General features: G+C 40.2%; 1 protein-coding gene across 4 annotated transcripts in view; it reads right to left on the bottom strand.

The window, feature by feature from the left end:
- LOC146783988 (solute carrier family 2, facilitated glucose transporter member 11-like) overlaps positions 1–25021 on the bottom strand; it is a 422910-nt gene that overhangs the window by 65741 nt on the left and 332148 nt on the right. For all 4 annotated transcript variants that reach the window (XM_085636191.1, XM_085636190.1, XM_085636192.1 and 1 more), the window contains exons 8-9: positions 14942–15052; positions 3907–4008 (exon numbers count right to left, since the gene is read on the bottom strand). In XM_085636191.1, coding sequence (XP_085492317.1) covers positions 3907–4008; positions 14942–15052 — 213 coding nt within the window. The remainder of the gene's footprint in view (positions 1–3906; positions 4009–14941; positions 15053–25021) is intronic.

Here is a 25021-nt window from a genome sequence, read left to right on the forward strand (position 1 = left end):
GAGAAATATTGAGACGACAAAGAGTACCTAATGAAATTTTGCTCCAGATAATTAGGCTCCTCCAAGATAATTATGCTGAAGTTTGTTGGGGACTGGAGGTGAACTCACTGTTAGACCTATCAATAGGGGTGTGAGACAGGGCTGCATATTGGTGCCTCCCCTCTTCGCACTATGGGCCATATGTAGGTAAATTACATTTACCGATTCTTAAATACCGAATTTTACCGATTCGGTATTTATGAATCGGTAAATGTAATGTAGGTAAATTATTACCGATTCGGCAAATGTCGGTATTTTAGAATCGGTATTTACCGAATCGGTAATGGCAACTGGCTTCCCATTCATTCCTATGGGCCTGGAGGCCCATAGGAATGAATGGGAAGCCAGTTGCCATTACGGATTCGGTAAATACCGAATCGGTAATGGGGGAGGCATCATCATGGGTGGCAGGGTGTCACATTGACACCCTGTTGCACCCTTGATTCGTCCATGTGTGCACATGTGGCGCACATACATGCCCTAAGGGCATGTATGCCTGCCACATTGCACACTTCAAATTGCACAAAAATGCTTTTTTACAGGTATTCGTTATTTACCATCAACTTTTAGTTGGGGGTAAATAACGAATACCCACACCAACGAGACACTCCCCCTACATATCATTTCAGGATTCGGTATTTACCGAATCAGTAAAACTACCGATTCGGTAATTTTACCGGTTCGGTAAATTACCGAATCCTGAAATATGCCCCCTACATAGCAAAAGCCTAAATACCAGTCGGTAACGGGATATTTACCGAAAATCGGCCGTTACCGACCGGTATTTGGCTTCCTACATATGGCCCTATATGTTGATGACATTGTCCAACACCTACAGAAATGTAACCATGACTCACCGAAGCTTGTTGGAGTCCCTATATCTGCACTAATGTTTGCTGACTATAAAATCATGCTGTCACAGACACCGAGTGGGCTGCAAAGGTTACTAGACAGCTTCAGCAATTACTGCAGGTTAAAGGGCCTTGAAATATAGACCACTAAGACTAAATACATGGCCATTAGACTTCACAAAGGCTTTAAAGAACACATTTCCATTGACCAAAATGTATTGAAATATGTGTCAAATTTTAACTTCCTTGGAATTGCAATTCATGCAAAGTTCTCATGGAAGCTCACATCAACAAAGCATCATCACTGTTTTCAAACTCCAAGCCAAATGTAAAAAAGCGTCAGGCTACCTATTTCAAGGCAGTCTCTCCAGCATTGGAGGTCTACAGATATAGGGCCCAAGCAGCAGTCCTTTATAGAGTGGAATTGTGGGGAGGGGTAAATGTAAGCTCTCTCGTGGTAGGAGAGAACAAAATAATATGGATGCTGCTTTGCCTCCCCAAATCACACCCCTAATTCCATTACTTGCAGATATTGGCATAAAGACAATAGAACATCTTACTGTTCTAAGACCTTTATAATTTTGGATAAGGCTCAGGGTCAAGGAAGAACTCAGTTCCTACAAGCAAGGATTGAGGGAGCTCCTGGAACTTGATAATTGGCTCACTTTCCCATGGTTTCACCACTTGCGGACTGGTTTTAGAAAGTTGGGCTTCAGTAGCTTTTGGAATAATCCTAGCTCATTGACATCAAGCACTAAGAATGAGTTGAAATGCGCCTATTGGGAATGTATACTAAATAGCGTGCATCTCAACCTTAGAATGGGAAGACTTTCCTCCCAATTTATATAATTTAAACCGTTACTAAGCTTTGATCTTTACTTGGGTGTTTTACAACCCCAACTAGCAAAGACACTTTTTTATGAAATTCCATTTGGAGACTGTTCAGGCTAATATGAGCAAAATGGTCCCATGATCCAAAAGTTGAGGGGGAAAGTGACAGCACTTTATGCACTTTAAATGCTGTAGAAAATATTGCACATTTTCTATTCTTTTTCTCAGCATATGCTCCTATGAGAACGAATTGGATCAAACCAATATGCCTAAGCTTGGGGATTAGAAAATATTTAGAGGCTTTAAACATTTTAAAAACGGATAGATCACAGATGATAGCATTTGGGGTTAGTAGATATTTGTTTGTTCATGTATGCAGGACGAATGGTCTGAAGTTTTAAAATGATGGAATGAACAAAAGATTCTTTTTTTAAATGTATTAGTAGTTTTAATTTTTTTGATGTAGAAATAATACAAACATATATGAGCTATTGAATTGAATTTGTTGCATCTTATGTTTTTTTGTAATTTTGAAATATTTGTATATCGTCTGTTACTGTGCTTTTTATGGTTATTTTAACTGAAATAAAAGCTATTTGATGATTATTGAACCATGTAGGAATATAGACCTGATTTAGAACTCAGTGGACGGGTTACTCCCTCACAAAGGTAACGGACATCCCATCCGCCAAAATATAAGATGTAATGGGATTTATATTTCGAGGGGCGGGATGTCCGTCACTGTTGCGATGGAGTAACCCATCCACTGAGTTCCAATTCAGGCCCTATATGTGCAAACAAATTTGGCTAGTGTGCTAACAATCAATGCTAACAACTGATGCATCCTATGAGATGCAGGAAATCTTCTATCAATTTAATTAATCAGAGGGGTGGGTAACTGACAGCAATTGTATGCATGTGTTTAAATCTGTATGAGACGTAATTAGCCTAATTCTAGCTACAAATCATCAGAGCACTGTTCAAAGTGAGACAAGTATTAGGAGGTAGAGAGAACAGTGAGGAGTACATGGGGATGAGGATTTACATGGGTTGCAGGGAGCGATGAGATATTGTCTCAAGAGAAAAGACTTCAGCTCCTTGAAGAAGTGAAGGAGGGTAGCTGTCTGTCAGATCCATAAGAGCTTGTCGTTCTAGACTCTTGTGGCGCAAAAGAGGAAAGCTTTATCTGTTGGGTTGTGCTTGATGGACAAGGCACAATAGGGTCTTCTTGAAAACTACACTGTAGATGGTACAACATATCTTTAATGTGATGCAGGCCAGAAAGGAAGTCAGTGTAGTTTGTTGAGGGCAGCTGGGATCCTACTTCGCTTGTTTATAAAATGTTCTTGTTAGGTAAGAAGCATTTTTATATGACATTTATTTTAAATGGTGTATGTTTATTAGTATGATTCAATGCAAAGCCAAAAATGACCAGTGGCGATCAACATGAATAATTTAGCATGTGCCTTGGTGTTGCATATTTAATGGCCTGCAAATATGATCACTAGCTGGTATAGAGGTTTGATACTAATATGTACAAGTGAAATTCACTTTTTGGTTCTTCAAACAACCACATTTCTTTGTAAGTCTGAATGTGCTGTCATTGTTCATGTCTTGTCAGAATCCCAAACCCTGTGTTCAACATAACTGATTTGCATCTCTGTATCTTGATGAATAAATCATGAATTTACCTATTTTTTTTATTTAAGATATGCAATTTGTCAAAGACAGTTTGTGTATCCCTGATTTTTAATGGACCAAATCCTTAAGTCTACAGTTAGAGCACTCACATAACCTTTCTCTCTTATGATGCTATTTAAAGCATTCATTTTCAGTCATAATTAATATAGCACATGGTATTAATGTACAGGGTCAAAGATCTGTGTGTTACTAGAAAATTCCAAATTCTAATTTACTGCAGGACTGACTTGGCTTTACAGAATTCCTCAGTCAATATAATGAAAATCAATTAGTTTGGTGATAGCCTTCCATTTACAGCACTACAAAATGTCAAATTCTACAGTAGGAAATCATCACTAACCACATAAGTTATTGGTTTTAGTCAACAAACTTGTGCAACTGGTTACACCACTGTAACACTGTTACTTAAAATTTTAAAGTTTAAAAAAACTCTAAATTCACTATATTACCAGATAATGTTTTGTAGTTAAACGTGTTTACAAACCTGAAATGTCAGTGTGATAGTTAGTATGATGCACCAAAATGCCATCAGCATATATCCTCCGATAATGAGAATCCGTCTTCCTGTATATTCAATTAAGATACCCTAAAATCAAAAAGAAATAGTGCAATTTATCAAGACCCTTATGCAGCCTTTAATTCACTGATCATGATCATCTCTCTTGATCAACTTACTTGGAAAGCACAAGAAACCTGTGGCAAGCTCTGTTCCTACAGTGAAATCACACATTGTGGTCTGTTGTTACTCCTATTAGATATTGACAGACCATATAGTTAGTATTTAGATGAAAGTGGAGAAAGACCGCAATATTATGAATCTCATGCCTAGGATACACAGCTTATTAAACTGCATTTATTGGTGTGTGTCCCCTCAGGGTAGTGCTATGTGGTCCGAAACCAAGGCAATATTGGTTGAATTGTGGATACCCAATATTAAATACTCAACTAACTCAATTTGAAACCTGTGCTATACTTTTAAGCTTCATTACCCCCTCTCCACTGACTGCCAGAAATCACATAAGGTAATTCCATGCACTAGGGTGAACTACTCCTGTCAACCAACTGAGAATGTGACCTTAACCCCTTCGGTGCTCATGACGGAATGGTTCCGTCATGACCCACGGTTGAGCTGTGCTCATGACGGAACCATTCCGTCATGAGCACACCCGCGCAAGATTCCGTCAGCACAGCGGCGGAATCTGCGCAGCATCGAAGGGGTTAAATATCGTGGTTCACAGGGTTTCCCAATTGGTCACCTTCTGGTTTAAAATAAAAACATGAATTTCTAAATACAAAACAACATTCATGATTCCCACTGCAAAGTCAGAGGGCCACATGTATCAACATTTGTAATAGTGAGTGCCTAATTGCAATTTTCCACAATTCACAATTAGGTAATCACTATTACAAATGTATGAAACTCCAAGAGTTTCATATAGCGATTCATGGGGGGTTGCAAATCATCCTACCTCATTAATATTAATGAGGTAGGTCGCAATTTCCGATGCCCTAGGAATCGCTAGAATCACAGGGTTGGTGGCCAGCTGGGGTCAGCAGACCACCATGTCAGTGATTACTTTTAAATAAAGCAATCTTTTTTTTAAAAATCAGACCATTTTCCTTAAAAGAAAACAGGTTGCGTTTATAAAACAAAAATTAATAGTTCACTTTTCATTATCTAAGCGCAGGCAGTGGTCCATGGGACCACTGCCTGCTCTTAAAAAAGTTTTTGCATACATTCACAAAGGGGAAAGGGTCCAAAATCTTTTAGGAAATTTGTTTTCCGATGTTAAAAAATCTGTATTCCTATGTGGGTATTAATGTTGGAATTAGTTACAAATGAGGCAAAAGTATGGTCCGGCCATGAAGAACAAACACATTTTCTGTGGGTGTTCAGAAAACATTTTCATATCTATTCCCAATCTTGAGGCTATCAGGTGGGAATCCTTCTGTCTTGTAGATGCAAGAAAAAGAGCTCCTCCAGAGGAAGTATACATTAAAATTGTTTCCCTGTGGAGAAACAATGGTCCCGATTCACAGAATTAACTTAAGACAAAATACTAAACTTACTACTTTTGGTATTCACAGAATGCACTTACTAGTTTCTGGTATTCACAGAATGGATTTACGACTACTAACTTTACATCCGCACTCGGGCCAGAGATTCCGGCCCGGAGGTGGAGATTCCAGCCCAGAGGTGGGACTTCCGACCCGGAGGTGGAGATTCCGGCCCAGAGGTGAGGATTCCGGCCTGGAGGTGGGAATTCCGGCCCAGAGGTGGGGATTCTGGCCGGTGGCAGAGATTTAGCCATGGCCGAAATCTCCACCTCTGGTCCGTAATCCCCACCTCAGGGCCAGAAGTCCCCACTCCAGGCCAGAAGTCCCACCTCCGGGCCGGAATCTCCACCTACAGGCCGGAATCTCTGGCCCGAGTGTGGATGTAAAGTTAGTAGTCGTAAATCCATTCTGTGAATACCAAAAGTCGTAAGTTTAGGATTTTGGCTTAAGTTAGTTCTGTGAGTAGTTCCCTTGAAAATAACCTTTAGGCGAGCTGGATTCTGTAGGTAAACTGTTGCGCCCAATTGTTGGAATGGTGCAGAAAGTTGTCTCAGTCTCCATCTACGCTCCACCGTTGCGTGGGCAAAGTCAGGCCATGTAAAGAATGTGATACCATTAAATTCCTTCTAGTTTGTGGGTCTCACAAGATCACATAGTAATTGTCGCAGAAGAAAGTTGCCTAAATAGATTAGCATAGCTCTAGGATATTGTGAAGGGGTGGCTAATTTTTTAGACGGAGTTAGTGGGAAGCGATGAACCCGCTGTAGTTCCTTATCCCAATCCCACAAGTGTAAATCCGGGAAAGCTCCTTTAAGAAGTGTAATCATAAAGGTCTTGGGGTCATTCCCCACTGCCCCCTCCGGAATACTAAAACACGTAGATTGTTACGGCGTAGTCTATTTTCCCGCTCCTCGATTTTAAGCATAAGATCTTTGACTATCAGAGTAACGATGTCTTTCTCTAGGCTCTCAGTACATACCTCGATTGAAGCCATCCTGTCCGCAATCTCCAAACAAGTCTTGCCCACTTTCCTGATGGTGCCCTGTAGCTTTTGCGTGGCCAGACGTGACCTTCGATTATCTATCTTGATCTCCTCTTGAAATTTTTTTATGGATTGCATTACATCTGATAACGTAGGCTCCCCTTTGGACTCACCCCCAGCATCAATAGTACCTCCAGTGGGTGTATGACTCTCTTTTGAACACATCGTTGATTCTGTCACTGTTAGCAGTTGTGATGTAGAATAATCCCATCTGAGGTCCATCGTGCTGCCTTGGTCCGAAGTTTCAGATTTCTTATGTCGGTTAAGCCTCTTTCTCAGCTTTTTCCTTTGCGCGGTAGTTCTCAGAGATAGATCTAGGTCAATACTGCTATCCCAATTTTTTTGGCTTCCATCTTCACTTGCATCAGATATACTTTCATTCGACATTTCAGACTCATCTGTGAGCGAGTAGAATTTATCCATATTATCTGGTGTGTGAGGTGGAAGAGCGAAATGTTTGTCAGTGTCTAACTCACTCTGAGTCACTACATCCTCATGAGTCTGATCGTTTTTTTCAACTGGTGTAATATTAAGGGCTTGTAAGCTGTGTGCATTGGCATTGGAACACAATAAAAGCAAATTGTGCTCCTCATCTTCTTGAATTATTCCAGGTCAAACAGTTGGACTTGACTGGAAGATTGGTGTTTTAATCTCCGTTATGCTCCTTGTGGGTTGTACATCTATTAAGGGAGTAGGTTGAACTACAGAATCATTTGAGCCAGCCATTTCCCCCTCTTTCACACTGTGTATTTTCCCTTCAACTGGAGCAAACATATTCGTTATAAATGGCTGTCCAACTTGCACACTTTGGGTAGATTGGCCAGTAGTTACACCTTTTGCTGTTCCCATAATGGCCTTCGCCTGTATTTTTCAAATCTGTTTGGCAGTCTGTTCACTCTTTTCTGTGGACTTAGAAATTTCGCTCTGGTCTTTGTTTTTAGCACCGCGTGTATCTGGGCGTTTTTGGCAGATCTTAACTGCAACAGATTTAGGCTGTGGGAGCTCATCCCCTGTATTTTTGTTACGTGTGCACTCAATTTTAAGAACTTTAGTTCCCCACCCAGCCATTCTTACTTGTTTTGTTGCAGTTGCAGCTGATAAGACTCAATGTATCTTCAGAGTCTGTAAGGACCCGCGCCTCCTGTGCGTCAGTGTTAGCATCTCTCTCCCCGTTAGAATCCCGCCGCAGGGCAGTGACGGCCGATGATGCAGGATCAGGAGCAGAGCGTGTGACGAGCGCTGAAAGGAGCCAGGAAAGGAGCATCAGCATCTCTTCTGCAGCTCGATTAGATTTCTGCCCGGCGAGCGTTGATTTTCGACGTTGGAACAAACTCAATGCCACAGATAAGTTTTCAGAATAGAAAGGTAAGTTTGGTGCTTCGAGTGTGAATACCGGGTCAGTTCTGCTTCATTCGGGAGCCGGACCGGGAGAGTCGTGCCTGCAGCCGACTACTCAGTCGTCATCTTGCCTAAAGATAATTTTCAAGGGAACTACATGCAGTTTTGCATTGGAAATTCAAGCCGAGGCGTACCTGCAAGAGATTTCAGCTCATAAATAGAGACATTAGACAGCGGATCGAGTGTTAGAAACTTGAATTTGTTTCCTTTCTCTTGAATTAAGTTCTACAATAGTAACAGCAACAGTAATTACTATTTTTTTCCTCGTCTTAATAGGGCTATTCCCCTTTTTGGCCTTTGTTTTTTCTTTTTTTTGCCTTTATTCTCAACTAAGTAATCATGTGAGTGTTTTATAGTCTGACAGAACAAATAAGATGTATTATCTTGATATGCATAGGGTAACACAATGGAATAGTAGTGAGAGTAAAGGGACTGACCGGGGGGGACGTAGCCTTGCGAGTGCTTAGATGCCATCATCCTGGCTCTTTCGATGCCAGGTAGCCTCAGTAGCAGGTGGTGGGAGGGGGGTGGGGTCCGTGGGTTTGGGGTATAAGGAGGGGAGGGGACTGAGGGGGCTGAGGGGTTGGTACTTTGGGGGCTGAAATTAAGTTGTATGGCTTTATTTGATTGGTCGAAAGATATTTGTAATAATGAATAACTTGCGTATTTCTATGATTAATATCTGTGGTCTTAATGATGTCAAGAAACGCCGGAATACTGCAATAGGGCTACGACTATTAAAAGCTGATATAATCTGTATGCAAGAAACCCATATTGAAAGAGCACAGATACATTTGTTAGAGACACTTGGATATAGATTGGTGGGGACACTACCCAAAATTCAAAGACCTGGGGGGGTTGCAATATTAGCAGCTAATCAATCCATTCAATTTTCCAGAACAATAGTGGATCAAAACAGGCGGTGGGTAATTACACAATGTCGTAGGGATAATGGGGACCCAATTACTATATGCACTATCTATAGAAGTATTATGGATGATCCAGCAGTGTTTGATTACATAAATAACGAATTAGCTAATTGGCCACTACCTATCATCATTTGTGGGGATTTTAATATAAACTTGCTTGCTAGTCAAAATATATCTCTTGGCAAGGGATGGAATTATAGTGGATGGAAACCTAAAGGTTTTAGAGCCCTAAGGACATTATGCTATGAACAAGTACTCTCCGAAATCTGGAACTGGCAAAATCCCAATGATCCGGGTTTTACATTTTTTTCTTTTCCACACCAAAAACATGTTAGACTGGATTTTATGTTTATATCACACACTATTCTTCATAAATGTGCTATTTAGAAAGCTCCGTGCATATTATGAGACCACAACCCACTAATAATGGAACTTAAGGGGTTTGGCAGTAGAACTAAGGACAAGTCTAATTGGAGTTTTGAGCTTGCGTTACTTTTTGATGAGGAATACTGTATACATATGAGCAAATGGATACCCCAATTTTTAAAAGAGAATATAGGGAGTGCTGGGATGGAAATAGCCTGGGATACGCTGAAAGCTGGGATACTGGGCGAAACACTTAGTTTTTCATTTACTAGAAATAAGGAGAAACGCCGTTTGATTAATGATATGCAGCGTAATCTGGCGGTGGCAGAGGAACATCTGGTTGAAATAATTCAAGAAGGTGGGGATGCCACGGAAGCACATATGAAAGTGTTACTAGCAAAATCAGTAATTCTTGAAGTCATTACAGAAAGAGCTGCAGATAGACTAGCGGTATGGTGAGAAAAGGCATATGAATGCAGCGAACAAGTAGTGCACCATCTTGCAACAAGAGCAAGGCAAAGGGTGACGCAAAATACAATAGCTGAGATCAATGATCCTGTAATTGAGAGAACTAGAGACTCAAAGGGTATTAGCAAAGTATTTTACTCGTATTATAAAACTTATATCATGAGGACATCAATGATAACTCAGAAGAAGTCTCATTATATCTTAATCAATGCTCTGGGAGACGACTTCTAGAGGAAGATCAAGAGCACCTTGAGGAACTTCCCCAATGGATGGATATTTTGCTATGCATTAATAGCTTACCTAGTGGTAAAGCTACTGGATTGGATGATATACCTTTAGAATTTTATACAATGTTCGCCCTACAGCTGAAAGAGATAATGTTACACTTGTTCACACAGGTATTTAAGGGAGGGAATCCAACACAATCTTGGACCCAGACTAAAATTATAATCTTTAAAAAAAAACATAAATCACCACTGGAACCTGGCTCTTATCGCCCCATTACGTTAATAAACGCTGATAGTAAAATTTACTCAAAATTTTAGCTATTCGCCTAGCTGCTGTTATCCATTGGGTCGTCTCACCCCGGCAACACAGTTTTATACCAGGACGTGGAACGACTGACCACACCAGGAGAGTTATTTCATTGCTTGACGCTGCCAATATAACCGGAGCACCAACAGCACTTATTTTCCTGGATGCGGAGAAGGCCTTCGACAGGGTTTCCTGGTTCTTTTTATGGGCGGCCCTGTCGAGGGCTGGCGTCGATAAGGAACTAGTACAGGCCTTTAAAATGCTGTAGTTTAATCCTAAAGCAAGGCTTTCTGTAAATGGGGTTCTCACAGATTATTTTGAAATAACTAGAGGTACCCGGCAGGGCTGTCCAAGTTCCCTGCTATTATTTGCACTGTACATAGATCCCTTTTTACAACAACTTGAACGTAATAAAGGGATTAGACCTATTGAAACTCTGGGTGGGAACACTAAAACTTTAGCCTACATTGCGATAGCTACCCCTGATCCTAAAATAGCTATGGCCGAGATAGAGAGAGAGGCTGTATGATTTGGGCGACTTTCAGGGTACTCCCTTAATTGCAGCAAAACTCAAATTATTTGTTGCAATATAACCATGGCAAATGAATTTAGACTGGTAGAAAAGGCCATATATTTGGGGGTTGAGGTCTCGGCAAATGTTAACAGGATCATTGAATATAATATTGAACCCCTGATTGAAAAAGTTAAAGTGGATTTACTGAGAATACACAATTTACATCTATCGATTATTGGTCGATGTAACATAATTAAAATGCTTTTTTTTCCCAAATTTGTGTACCTTTTAAGGGAAATCCCTTTAGAATTTTCTGTTTTATGTTTGAAAAAGATTGAAAATTTAGTTTCTCGTTTTATTTGGGGATATGATAAACCGAGGAGAGCTTATAAACTTTTATCGTTACCAAGAGATAGAGGGGGTCTAGCATTGCCAAATATCAGATTATATTACTGGGCTACTACTTTATTAGCCAACTTAACCCTCATATCTGAAAAACCACCAAGTAGCATGTTGGAAGAAATACCTACGCCAATAGAACTTATTATGGGCAAAGACGCCTGGGGGTGGCTTTGGAGATTTCTTAATGACAGCCACTACAAGAAGGTTCGCTTTAAAACACTAATAGGTAGCTACAGAATTATGAAGTCAGTTCGGAAATTGCTGGGGCTGGGCCGACTGAATTACTATACACCAATACCGGACATTTTCAAAGAGTCTATTATCAAAAAATGGTGCGAGGCCGGCCTATCCAAACTTGGTGATTTCTATTCTTTATCTGACATAATCAGCTTCGATAATCTCAAGGAGATGTATAGTTTAGATTGGAGTGACTTTTATAAATACCTCCAGGTCAGAGATTTTCTGAGTAAAAAAGGTGGAGGCTCAGTTGGATTTGCTAACAATAACATGATAGACGGACTAAGGCGGAAAAATAAATGGCTCTCCATTGGGGATGTATATAGTTATTTTAACTCAATAATGCCGAATGATATGGACGCCCGAGCAACAAAATGGAAAGCAGAGATAGGCATTCAAGAAAATCTATTTTTCCACTCAGCTCAGCTAGAACAGAAAAGTTTAGTCCCAGCGACACTTCAGGCTCAATTTTACAAATCCTGTTTCTCATTCTACTATACACCAAAGAAAATCTCTAAATGGGGGTCGGGAAAAGGAACTCTATGTCCCCGCTGATCACTGTACCAAGGAGACCTAGATCATATGTTTAGCTCATGTAGCATATTAAGTGGCTTAAAACAGGAAATCTGAAAAAAATTTAAGAAAGTGCTAGGGGTGGACTATATCCTCACCTCATCGCTGGTGGGACTGGGGGTAGACCGGCAAATTCAGGGGAAGCCAGGTGAACAACTGATATTTATTGGTATGGCGATACTGCGCCTAAGTTTGGCAACAGCGTGGTTGGATCCAACACCCCCGAGCTTTCATCAGTGGCTTTCCCGCTTACTAGCAAACTATACTTTTGAGAAAGCTATATATGCAAAGAGGGGTAGTCAGACTCGCTCTAAAGGCTTACAAATTTGGGCACCATTGACCAGATGGATTGAAAATCATCAGTGAAGGTTTTTTTTTCACTTTTTCTTTCCCTCTTTTATTTGTTTACTTTACAAGTCTAACCCCTCAGAGGGCGGGTGGTGGGGTACTATAATAATCATAATAAATGTGCATAATTCATACACCAATTGTGGATATTTATCCTCTGAACTGCTTTATGTATCTTTGCTGCTCTTTGTGTAAACTTTTGTTTTCTCTTTTTTCTTTTTTGTTTATATATGCTCTCTTTCTATGTTTTCCAAAAGGAATAACAATTGTTGTTAATTGTATAATTATGCACAATATTAAAAAAAAAAAAAAAAAAAAAGATTAAGTTAGTTCTGTGAATCGGGCCCAATGGTTGGAAACAAGGGCAAAGATGCCCTTGTCACCCATTGCTGAACATAGAGATTGTCTGCATTTACAGATTCTGTGTATTCCCAAAACTCCATGAAATTTAAAATTACTAATTTGTTTGAGAATGAGAAACATTAATACATTTTTAATACATATGGCTCACAAAATAATTCATCAATGGTTGACTTGCTTCATAGTTTTGATAGAAGCGGGTGACATCCTCTATAGTCTGTTACCTTCTCAGTGGTTGAGGGGATTACAGAACATTAATTTGTCATTATGTTGACTGCTTTTTGAGCAACAATGAAGTGTATCTTTCTGGCTCTTTATTATGATGTCTGGAGTTGTATCGCTTTTCTCAGGATTGGGCATTAAATTGCAAAATTATATTGTTTCTGTCCAATTGCACACCTTTCAGGATTACTTGCCAAAAGCTTTCTTAGAGAGACCATTGTCCTGCTGAAAAGTCATGTGTTTTATTTCATTTGAAGAATAAGTGAAATGAAAATCCCAATCATGATTCATTTATATTGCCAAAACAAATGTGCAAAACCTATTTTTTCAATTTCCTAAAAACCTTTACAAAGTTCATTAGCATGCAATGCTTTTCACATTATCATGTAGCACAATTTGAACCACTTTTTGCATTTACTGTTGGAGCCACATGTTGATGCAATTTTTGTACTTTTCATACAAAATACGGCCTGGAATTAGGTTTTATAGGACCTATGGCAAAAGTGCAGCCTTAATGCCAAATTACCAACTTGATACAGGAAACCAGGTAGACTGTAACCCAGAGCCACTTGAACATTATGAGGATGGTGTGTTCTGGGCAACGATCAGTATTGTGAGACTCATAGGAGTGTTTGTTGTTAGTGGGTTCACCATGAATGGACACACTCAAAAATACACATGAATAAAAAATTTCTTAAAATCATTGTCCAATTGTAGTTCAAATAATATGTATAGCTGTAACTTTAACAATAAACAAAAGAGTGGCAATGAAAGTGATCAATAAAAAAATAATTGAAAAGAAGTACACCACTGTAATGGTGTTTTCAGAATTTCCTTGCATGGAAAATTGAGTAAGCCTCTGCTTTTCAATTCCTACTTTCTTTCCCATAGCTAACTTGCCTTAACACCAAAAGGATCTGTGTGAGTTTCTTAAATGGCTTCTCTCTTGCATACATTAGTGAGCAACAGACATATTGTTCTGTATTGAGAAGGTTATTATCTGTCTCTGCACTTAATAAGTTATGGCATCCTCAGTAGGTGCCTGCATGTATCCTTCATGAACTTGTTAAAAATGTGCTTGCCTAAATCAAGTGTCCCAAGAAGCCGAAGATTTTGTTCTCTGCAATTTGCTTGTCTGTACCAAGCCAAAATACACTTTTCTGATTATTTTGAAAAGGGCAGGCCTCACATTCAAATATTTCGAATACATGAATAAGCATGTTAATATTAATTCTATAAGACATTATATAAATCATGTAACTACATATATAAATAATTGCAAATAAATATAAATATGCTAGCAAATTCTAATAAGGCAAATATTATATGCTGTACAAGTCCAAACAATACTAAATGCAGCATGTGTTTATAAATGAGAAATGTGAACTCAAGAAAATGAATATGCAAAATATATGCATTGCAGTGGGAAGCGGAAAAAGCCCAGATTATGTAAAGGAAGTCTGCCCTCACTATATCTGTATGATTGATTTGCTGTCTAAGACTAGTCTGTGGGATGTCTTAGATCGTGTGGATTGAATGAGTGCATATTTCTGCTTCCAAGTGCAGTTGCAGCGTTTTTAAACAAATTGCCTGGTGGTATAGGCCACCATTTAACTTGCTTTTCAAAAACTGTCAGAATGCCGGCATATTTGATGAACATTTCAGCAAAATAATAATTTTCTTATTTTCTCCTTTCACTGACTTTGTGGTGTCTTAAAACATAGGTCCTTTCTAAGTATAAAACTGTTTTCCTTTTCCACAAATCACTGCAAAGTTCACAAAACAAAAAATACTGAATTGCACTTTAGGAGGACTTCAGATATAAATGAACTGTCAGCAAAGTTGCATAGAAAATTCACTCTTAATCCTAACATACTTTTAAGAAACTCAATTCCAATATCTGGTGGACATGATAATAATTACTGCTCCACTGCAAATACCGCTATAAATAAATCATCTTGCCTGTTAACTTAGTTTTCCCACATCCTTTTACTCTCCACTCTATCTTAAAAATGTTGAGAAAATCATTCAAATTAATTTTCTGAACCAACCAGTCCTACTTACTTACACAAGTCAATGCAGTAATGCACTCACACGCTCCTGTGCCAACTGTGACGTAAGGGATGTTCTGTTCAGGAATTCCCGCTTTTCTAAAAATATAGGTTGCATAGAAATAAATCTGAAAGAGTGAAGTATTGAAATAAATACATTTTATTGGCAAAATGAAGCAACATTTAACGCAGCATACTGCTTAGCATATCTAGTTCTATTGGAAGCTGATATAAAAAAACTCCAGCTAATCTTTTCACGAATTTTAATAGGAAATGCTTAAGGGACTCAAGACCTTTCACTTACTTGCAATTATAATTCTTGAACTAAATGCACACCAAAAGAAATTTTTGTGACCTCAGCCTTTTTAAAAAAAAATATTTGAATTAGTTAGAGTCAGATATTCATACATAAAAAGGAAATACACAAAAAAGGAGGTTCTAACAATTATGATAAACTTCAATCTCCAGTTTCCTCAGCAAAATTTAGAATATAACTCCATTACATAATTGATCCTAACACCTTAAAATACCATTATATATTCATATATCTCTAAATCAATCACATTTATTATGAAACAAAGTGACACAGAGTAAAAGTACATTTATAAAATGGAATGTTGCCATATTTATCTATTCGAGTATTCCTTTTTGCATAAACTGTATTCAAAATACGCCATATGATCCAATTTTATTTTCGAATGTCCCAAACAAGGAATGTCTGTCAATGTCCAACTCTGCAATAATAATCAACGAGCTATAGACAATGATACAAAAATATTCTTATGCTCTGCCACTGAGAAGACTATTTTATTCCTAATATGACCAAACAGAATAACATGATCTTTATAAATATTTTTTAAAAGGTTTATCAATTCAGCTGGAAATAAATAGGCTTCAAGAATGTTTAAACAATAAAACCCAATTGACCAGATTGAACGCTTTCTTAGCATTAAACATACTTTTTGGAGCATCAATTTTATTTTTAGAAAAATAATTAATTGCTTATAAAAACATACTTTGTATTGGCTGAGATGGATCTATTTGGTAAAAAAAATATATAAGTGAGTAAGCAGGCTTTTTGCATGTTTCACCCAACTTTTTGCCCCATTTTGGACTACTATCTAGTTTTCGACTTTGAGAGTGCACTGAGGCCTGCTGTCCAGATCTCAGTGACAGTGTTCTTTCCTGTACAAAATATTATATTTAATTGGGTGTCCTCATTTGGCTTGTGATTACTTACTTATAAGTCCCTAGTATATAGTACCCAGGGACATAGGGCATCCAAGGGTGGCTGTCCACACAAGAGCTGCAAGACTGGCTGTGCGACTCTGTGTGTAACAAAGTGATAAAATGACTTACAGCAGCCACTGCAGATTGAAAAGGCTGTGTATACACTGCACACACGACTGCACCATTACCACTAATGACAAAGTGCACACATCCCTTAACTATATTTAGAAGTCTCCTCTAAGGCAGGCCTGTAAAGCCCTAAGGCAAGGATCTGTATATTGTTAAGACAGACATATTTTTTTGATATGTCTGTACAGCAAAACTCTAAAGTGTTAGCATTTGCTATGGACAGTTAAAGAACATTATAAGGTATTTGCAGGGTTAACAGTTGGCATTCCAATGTGTGTAACTCCTAACAGAGCTTACCTAACTATGTCATGTAAGGTATCAAATTAAAGGGGACATCAAATTCAACTCAAGAGAGCAGTCAACATTTTGTCACATTTAGGGTTGGACACTTTTGCGAAAGTTGCCACTCATTTACCCAGCTAGTCCAGTGACTTTACAGAGAGACTGGGACTGAGACAGGTTTCTGCCCGCCTGTAGAGACGTATCATGACTCCCAGGCCAGGATCAAAGGGTGTTGCCGCACTGCAAGTGTGACCCCCCCCCCGACATGATGGGCTGCAAAGGGTGTTATTCCACAAGGCAGGCATCAACTGGCAATGTCATCTTGGAAGGGCTGCTGCTCCAACACTCCCATGCAGAAAGACTTTTGTTTCCACTAGAAAGGGTAGAGCCAGGTCCAAAGAAGGAAAAACTGGTTTCAGAACCTGTTTTCAATTGATGTGCAGCCCATGGTAGCCACACCCCGAGAAGTGGGCTACCAAGGTCCTTAAACTCGAGGAAGACTTCAGCTATGTGGTTGGTGACATGGGAGAGACACTCTAGGATAGGATAGCCAGATGCCACACATCACCGGAAATGAATCACCAGATAGGAGGGGACCTACTATGCCATCGGCTAGTGACCGCATTGTCACCAAGAGGCACTTTGAAGGGATATTATGAGCACCCCTGTCATCACAGAAGTTAGTACTCACTGGACTTGGAAGAAGGATGAGAAGGAGACCGCTTTGCATCTGTTAGAACCGCACAAAGAGAAACTGCGATGTTGGAGTGACTACACCTGCTGCACTTTGGGCTAGCAGAGTTTGGGCCCTGTTCTGCCTGCCAAGCTCGGTGAAAATGGATTCCAAGCCCCAGTCCAAAACAGTTACTCCAAGGGTCAGTTGGCTGACCTCCCAGACCAACACACGGGGATGCTAGAGCTGAAAGACTCCATGTCTCATCTCAGGTAGCCACAGCTGAAGTCTTGCTGCTTCCAGACACCCCAAGAACAATTCGTAAATAGACCCGTGAGTGTTGGTTGTGACCAGTTTCTTCACTCAAGGTGGACACCAGCCCCCTATAAAGATTTGTACCATGACCGCTTTGTGACTAGAATGAAAGGTCTGCATCAGCGACCATTTGACTCCTGAATAGAGGACTTTGTGTGTCCCCATGATCCATGGCTGGAGTCGCCCCCACTCACCTGTGGACCGAGGACTTGACCAGACTTCACCCCCGTGGACTTCACAGCATGTGGAGCATCCCTTCAGCATCTTTAATCCTGTATCTCTCAGCATCAGGACCACTCCATAGAAGTCAATGGCAGTTGTCCTGTAAAGTTTGGAACTTGCTTAAAACAATGCTTTGGTGGCCAGGTAACTGTCCCAGGTATTCTTTCTGCCCCCCTGTACCTCATAGCTGCTGGATTTGGCCGCTCAAGGTGGGCCAGAACACTCGCACTAACCTTTCAAAACTTTCCAAATAGTTTCAAACTTTGCATTTGCCAATGATTGCTTGCAGTTGCAATTAAAACTGATCAAAAGTTCTATATTCTGTATCTCTGGAGCCCTCCAGTGGATTTTAATGATCAAGGTCTTTAAAAGTAAAAAAAAAAAAGCACTATTTTTATAAATTGTTGTTGTGTCTCTTTCTTGTTACGTGGCCTTCTTATTCCTTTGTCTAGTGCTGTTAAATGCTTTACACATTGTTCCTTTGCTAAGCCTTGTCTCTCTGTAACAAAGCTACCAAAGAGTTGAGCTGAAGGTAAATTACCCTGACTGGCCCAAGACGGTATCTGTGAGTGCACTCCACTATAAGGCCCCATAGCAATATCATATAGTACACCAAGATCCTCACAATATACTAAAGCAGAGGTTTTAAAAACATTAGCCTGGATCTTTTTAAAAAGGTGGTAATCGAATTTAATAAACTTATTAGACGATATGAACTGAGATCTCTTGGTGACTTTCCATCTTTATAAAGTGCTGACAATTACTGCTGTAAAGAAAGCTGTGGGAGCTGTTTCATCTTAAAGTATATTATTAAAAAGGGCTACTAATACCCACACTAATTCAGGATAAAACACTTTGAGCACATTGGTAGGTTATCCATCACTGCCTGTAAATTTAGCACTACCTAGACACTCTAAAAATGTTTTGACTTCTTCCGGCAATATAGTTTTACCCAGCTTTGATCTTTTCTCTTCCTAGAGCTTAGAAAGCTACACCCCATATAATTTTTGAGTAATTGAGTCAATATGAATTTCATCATGATTTTTACACATTGTTTTGTAATGTTTAAAAAAAACTGGTGTAAGAAGCAAATTTAGTCTCTGGGTCAGTCTTTTCTCAAATTGTTCTTCACCTTAGATTTTGCAGCCTATGAGATGAGCTTCACAACATGTTCATTCTCCTCACAATCATTTTTGCGCTTTATTTACTTCTTTGAGTTAAGATCTATGCCCTTATGCAATAGTCCCTTAATTTTTGCTTTGCCTGTGCCAGATAATGTGGGTTCATTATAAAGGTCTGCACACTAACGCTCGCTGTTTCAATCGCTTTTTTAAGAGAGGAACACGTATTTTTCTCTTATCTTGCTAATTTAGCCAAGTATGTCGTAGCAGGCCTACTACAAGAGGTCTTGAAAATGTCCCAAACAATCGAGGGTAAAGAAGTTCCCTAGTTAATTTAAAGAAACAAAAATCCTTATTATACATCAGGTAGTGGTAGACACCCACAATGCATTAAAACATAAAGCCCTATTAAAAGACAACCTTGTTTTCAAACGGGGAATAAAATCAACATTGAGCTGTACACTCATAAGTGTATGGTTGGAGAAGATGTTTGCCACAATTGAAGAGCCACTTCTAAGTTCTTTGAGACCAGAAACAAAATCTAATATAAAAGAGGAATTAAGCTTCTTTTTAAAACAGATATAATTCTTAGAAGTCAGGGACTCTTCTCTAAAAGGGTCAACTAAACCATTATCGGACTAACAACTCATGATAAAGCCCCTGTTCTTGGTCTAGTCTGTAGTTTGGCCCCCTTAGAAGCATCTCATTCAGGAAACTATATAAAAGTAATGTCCCCTTCCATAATTATAGGACACTCATAGCCATCTCAATAATTTCCTGCAATGACTGAGTTTGATCTTCTGGTGGGCCATGATAGATTATGAAATTAAGACACTTTGCATCAATGGAAACTGAAGCTCATACATATCAGCCTAAGGGATCTGCTTTGGAAGAAATCAATTGTGCCCTGGGGACACAATGGGCATGTGCGCCTGCTTTTTGTGCCCACACGGCACAATGGTATTAGAGAAGGGGCTGCAGATGCTTGTGAGCCCCCTTCTGTAATACAGATAGAGCTGGGTGCTTGTAGCACCAGCTCTATCATGAGATGACATCCCCTCATTTGCATGGGGGTGTCCCCTCATGCAAATGAGGGAATCACGTTGACTCTGCGCCTGTGCCATATTATGGACGTGGGTAGAAAGGCAGATATGCCCTTAGGGACACACTTTCAGAATGTCTCCTGAAGGAGGCCCTCTGGAAAAGAGAAAGGGTGTTGTAGCGGGTCCCCTGATAGTCCCCTGCTTGCTTGTGCAGTCACTCACTGCAGCTGCCTTCAGGGGGATCTCTCTCCCGTCTTCAAAGTGCAGGTGGCATGACTCCTACACTGTGAAATACAGAGCAGTTTTAAAGCAGCCACTCTTCATTTCACTTGAATGGATTCCTTGAGGGCAGTGCTACTTTGCTGCTGTCCTGAAGGTAGCACATTCTTTCTAATATGGCACACTGCCCCTGTTTGCACCCGATGCACTATTTGAAAAGTGCACCATGGCAAAATGATATTTAGCCAATTCAAATTTGTTCCATATTTCCGCTTTTGATTAATCAGATCCACATTAAATAATATTACTTGAATTGACCCCACTGCGCTATTCCAAAGTAGATATATGAAGGAGAAAAAAGAAAAAACAAGACCATAAACAAAAATGCTGAACTTCTGACTTCTACTCCTTTTTTCGGTGCCAAAACACCCAAGTGATGCTTATGCCTCCCCCAAATACATTCGCCCTATAAAGCTACCCCTCTTCAGTGCACCCAGCCTATGAAAGCTTTTTGGTGTGATTCTTTTGCAACCAAGGCCATTCAAGGAGATCTGTTTCCTAGAATTGGATCTTATAATAATGTTTTCCATGATACTTGTATGGTAGACAAAAAGGTTTCTATTTCCGAAAGATCTGGAAAAAATGTGGAATTTCCAATCCATACGACTTTTAGCTTGGCAGGACTTATAACCTGTGTATTCCCCCAAGCATGCAGAACTTCTAAGCAAATTTTCTTGAACTCCAACAGTCACTTAGAAGTCTCAAAGGAAACATCTGGCAACATCGTAAAGGAAAAATTATCAGCTCTTACAGATTTTAGTTGAATTGCCTTGTTTAGGATCTTTTCTTACATCTTAGACTGTAACTATGCCACTATTGTCTGTGATCTAGTCCCCTTTTTCGGTTTATCAAATGGTATTCTATGTGCTCTTGTGATAGGAAGGTCTGATGCTGGTTCTTTAAGGACATAGTTGCAAATAGGATTAGTGATAACCTTCTTCAGCTCTTTCTTATCTTCATAATTTTCTGGTATGCCAATCAGTCTCAGATTTGATCTTCGTGACTGTGAGAAATTGAGTTGCTGGTTAACTGGGGTGTGAGCATTGGTCAAGCAGCAACCACAACCCTTTTAAGGGTGAGGCACAAGCCAACACTAAATTAACTTGTCCTCAACCCTCCGGTACCTTAGCACAGAGGAGTCAGGCCTAACTTTGAGGTGATGTGTAAAGTATTCGTGCAACACTTGAATCCATAATAAAATGAAAACACCACACAAAAAAGGTCCCACACCAATTTAAAAACACTGCGTAAAATGTAATAAATTAGTAGAATCAAAATTATGCAATTTTATTAATTTTGTGTAAATCAAGCCTAAAGAAGCAAAAAGTGGTAACCGTGATTATCTGTTAGTGGTACAGTGGGTCTTAGTCATAAGTACAGGTCGACTGTGATAGAGCATCGGTCGGATAGAGGACTGAGTTCAGTCTGCTGAGAAGTAATTTGTGGCCTGGGCATCGAGATGCAAAGTCATTGCGACAACCTGTGCGGGCCAGGATCAAGGAACTGTCAACAAGAAGCTGTGATGCAAGGTCTGGCATCAAGATGAGTCACACAGCGATGGAGTTGATGACCGCCGACGAAGAGCTGTGATGGGAGGTCCTGCATCGTCATTGAGGAAGCCCATGGTGCTTGCAAAGGCACTTTATTAGGGTCTTACAAGTAATTTCAATGTGCCAAGTGGATGTAAGCCAATTGTACCATGTTTAGAGGAGACAGTACAAACGCTTTAGTACTGGTTAGTATTTTTACATTGCACGAGTCCTTAGGCCAACAAAACGAGGAGAATGGAAGGCAAAAAGTTGGGAGAAAGCCAAATCAGGTCCAGCAGTGTATATTTTACATAAATAGAGGTTTGCAAACCCCTAAGAACTTGTGGGCCTTTGATGAACGCCCAACATCCTTGTAGGGTTCCGGAACATGGGTCATAGTTAACAAACCTTAGATAGAGAGATGCTAACAAGGGTCATTGGAGCTGCTATCAAATGCTCCAAACCAAATGGTCAGTTAGGTTAAGAAGTCACTTTAAAATGTATCTTTTAAAATAAAAAAACCTACTGAAGTAACTCTGACAGACACCTAAACCCCCCACCACATATGGCCTTCAGCTGTCCGCGGCGTGTGGTTGGCTGTAAGACCTGTCCTGCAGCATGGCACTGCACCCACCCTCCTGCATCCAACCCCTATGGCAGTCAACCCCGTGCTGCACAAGCCAGTGAGTGTGTGGAGTTAGTTGTAGGGCCTGGCCTGAGCCTCATACAGCACCCGACTCCCCCACTGCCAACAAAACACTTCCTATGCACAGCCTTCCACCATGCGCGGTGTCTAGTTAGCTGCAGGGTCTGGCTTGCCCCAAGGAATGCCCACTCCACTTATTTCTTTAAATTGTTTTTCAGTCCCGGGGCTCTCTTATGGACTGGCTCCAGCAAGAGTCCAGTGAGATTGTGGCAACCACAAAAATACATATTTTTAAAACATTTAGCCTAGGGGGTCCCTCTGGGATGCTCACAATGTCCAGGTGGTCAGGGTGCCCCGCCCCTGTCGTCTTATACCTAGTTTTTTTTCTTCATTTTCAGGTCATGGGACCCATGACCTGTAATAGCGACTGCAACATTTCTCTTCATCTTGTGGCCAGCCAATCAGAGCACAAGCTCCTGTTGGGCTCGTAAGACTGAGGCAGCTAACTGGAAGAAAATCCCTCTCTGCCAACCAGATTGCTCTATTATTTGAAGTTGTATGCCCGTGATATTCCCATGAGAGTGCCAAAAACTCCACAATCCTGGTATCAATAATTTTTAACCTTCATTTCTCAAAAACTACTGAACAGATTTACCCTAAATTTAAAAAAGCACACTTTTTTGGTAAAAATCTGGTGTTATTACCATCAGCCGTTTTAGCTGTAGTACTGTCCAAAAATCCCTATGGAAATTGCATTGGTAAATTGCTTTTACTTACCCTCCTTTTTCTCAGCCCCTACTTGACAAATCACACTGGTGGATGAACTTTTTGGATAAAGGTTTTTGAGCATTTGTGCCAATATTATTAGAAAATCAAAAAATCTATTTTCTGCGGTAACTAGGTCTTGAGCGATACTTATACAGTGGTGATTACATTGCATGTTTGGGTGCTTTAATTGAACAGAGTGCAGTGCTATAAAAAGATGAATATCATAGGCAATTCTGAAACATGATAAATATTTTATGGCTCCCTATAAAATATGGATTTCATCATAATGATGGTACCTAAACCACTCTGCAAAGTTTTACGATTGTCAGAGCTACTAGGATTATGTGGCATAGAGGACCAAGTAATGGGGGAAGTTTATCTAATGACTGTGTGGCAAAGTATGTGGCAAATATGATAAATACATAACCAAATATTCTAGTTGAGAACTTTACTTTGATTTAAAACTGCTAAATCTATGAGTTGCTTCTCAGTGCCTGTGGAACCTTCCTCTTCCGAGTCAGATTCCATGCCAGTAGCTCACTCTCACATTTGCAGCACTCCTATCATTCTCAACTATTACTGTCTGTCCTCAAGAGAAGATATGGATACCGCTGTGCAGTACAGAAAAGGAGCAGTCTTCTTGGTTGTGTGTAGCTGGCGGGCTATGCATATTTCAGTTGCTCCCCGCCTCCGATTCAATGACTGGCCCCAGCAAGATATTAACCAGCCAGTCTACAGTGCCACAAACCTATTTTCAATGATTTTCATATTTTTCTGTAAGTGATCTAGTGATGCCAACAACAGCCTGTAGACCATTGTCATTTCTGAAGGTGCCTCCTTATCAGGCTCTTTAGAAAACGGAAGACGCATCTGGCAAAAGTCCTCTAGACTAAGCTGCTTTCATTTTACTTTGCCAGACTTGTTACTGTTCCTGGGGGTACCCTTCAGAGGCTTACCCACTACTGAAACTGCTTCTTGAGTGAACCCCAGCTGTCACCTATGACATGCATTGTTTTAATACCACAAAACCGGTCACAGGATGCTTGGTTCCAGTTGAGGGAGGACCTGGCCTGGCAGATCATGCTGGAATGTTCCCATGAGAAAAAGGGTCACGACTGATTTGCATATAGCTGAGTCCAAACTGGGGTGGCATAGTGAGCAAAAGAAAAATTGATTAAACCCAGATCTGTGACTGGGGGTGAGAGGTCGAACAGTTTCAGCACTCCGTACTTCATCTTTATGTGTTTGCCCTAAGTGGTCAAGGGTATGTCCAGACGTGGGTCTCTTGCTCACTGTGCCACTGGATTCAAGCTAGCCTGGCTGATGGGTGAAAACCCAAAACCAGTCCTAGGATGCTTGTTTCTGGTCCAGAGAGGACCTGGCATGGCAGTTCAGACTGGACTGTTCCCATGAGGACCAGGGTCAAGACTGATTTGCATATGGCCGGGTCCAAAGTGGGGTGGCATAGTGAGCGAAAGAACGATGAATTAAGCCCAGATTTGTGACTGGGTGTGAGTGGTTGAAAAGTTTCAGCATTCCATCCATCATCTTGTGTTTGCCTCACACACATGCCAGGATGTGGTTGCAAGACACAACCTGGCTGTGGCCACCATTTCGGATTTCCAGAAATGTAGGTGGACATAGGAAGCTCCATTGCCTTCGCTCTCTGCCGATTGCCCTGGGTAAAGAAACTGACTGATATAGGTAAATGCCAGGATAAAGACTGCATGGAGCTCATGGGGTCCTGCCTCCTAGGGGGAGTCTGTTTTGACTTCAAGTTATTTTTGGATACATTCTGATATGTCCTAGATCTGAGCACCATATTAGGCATAGTGCCTTAAAGTGTATATGTTGTTAAAT

The sequence above is a fragment of the Triturus cristatus genome, chromosome 11 (assembly GCF_964204655.1).
Source record: "Triturus cristatus chromosome 11, aTriCri1.1, whole genome shotgun sequence".
In the NCBI taxonomy this organism is placed as follows: Eukaryota; Metazoa; Chordata; class Amphibia; order Caudata; family Salamandridae; genus Triturus; species Triturus cristatus.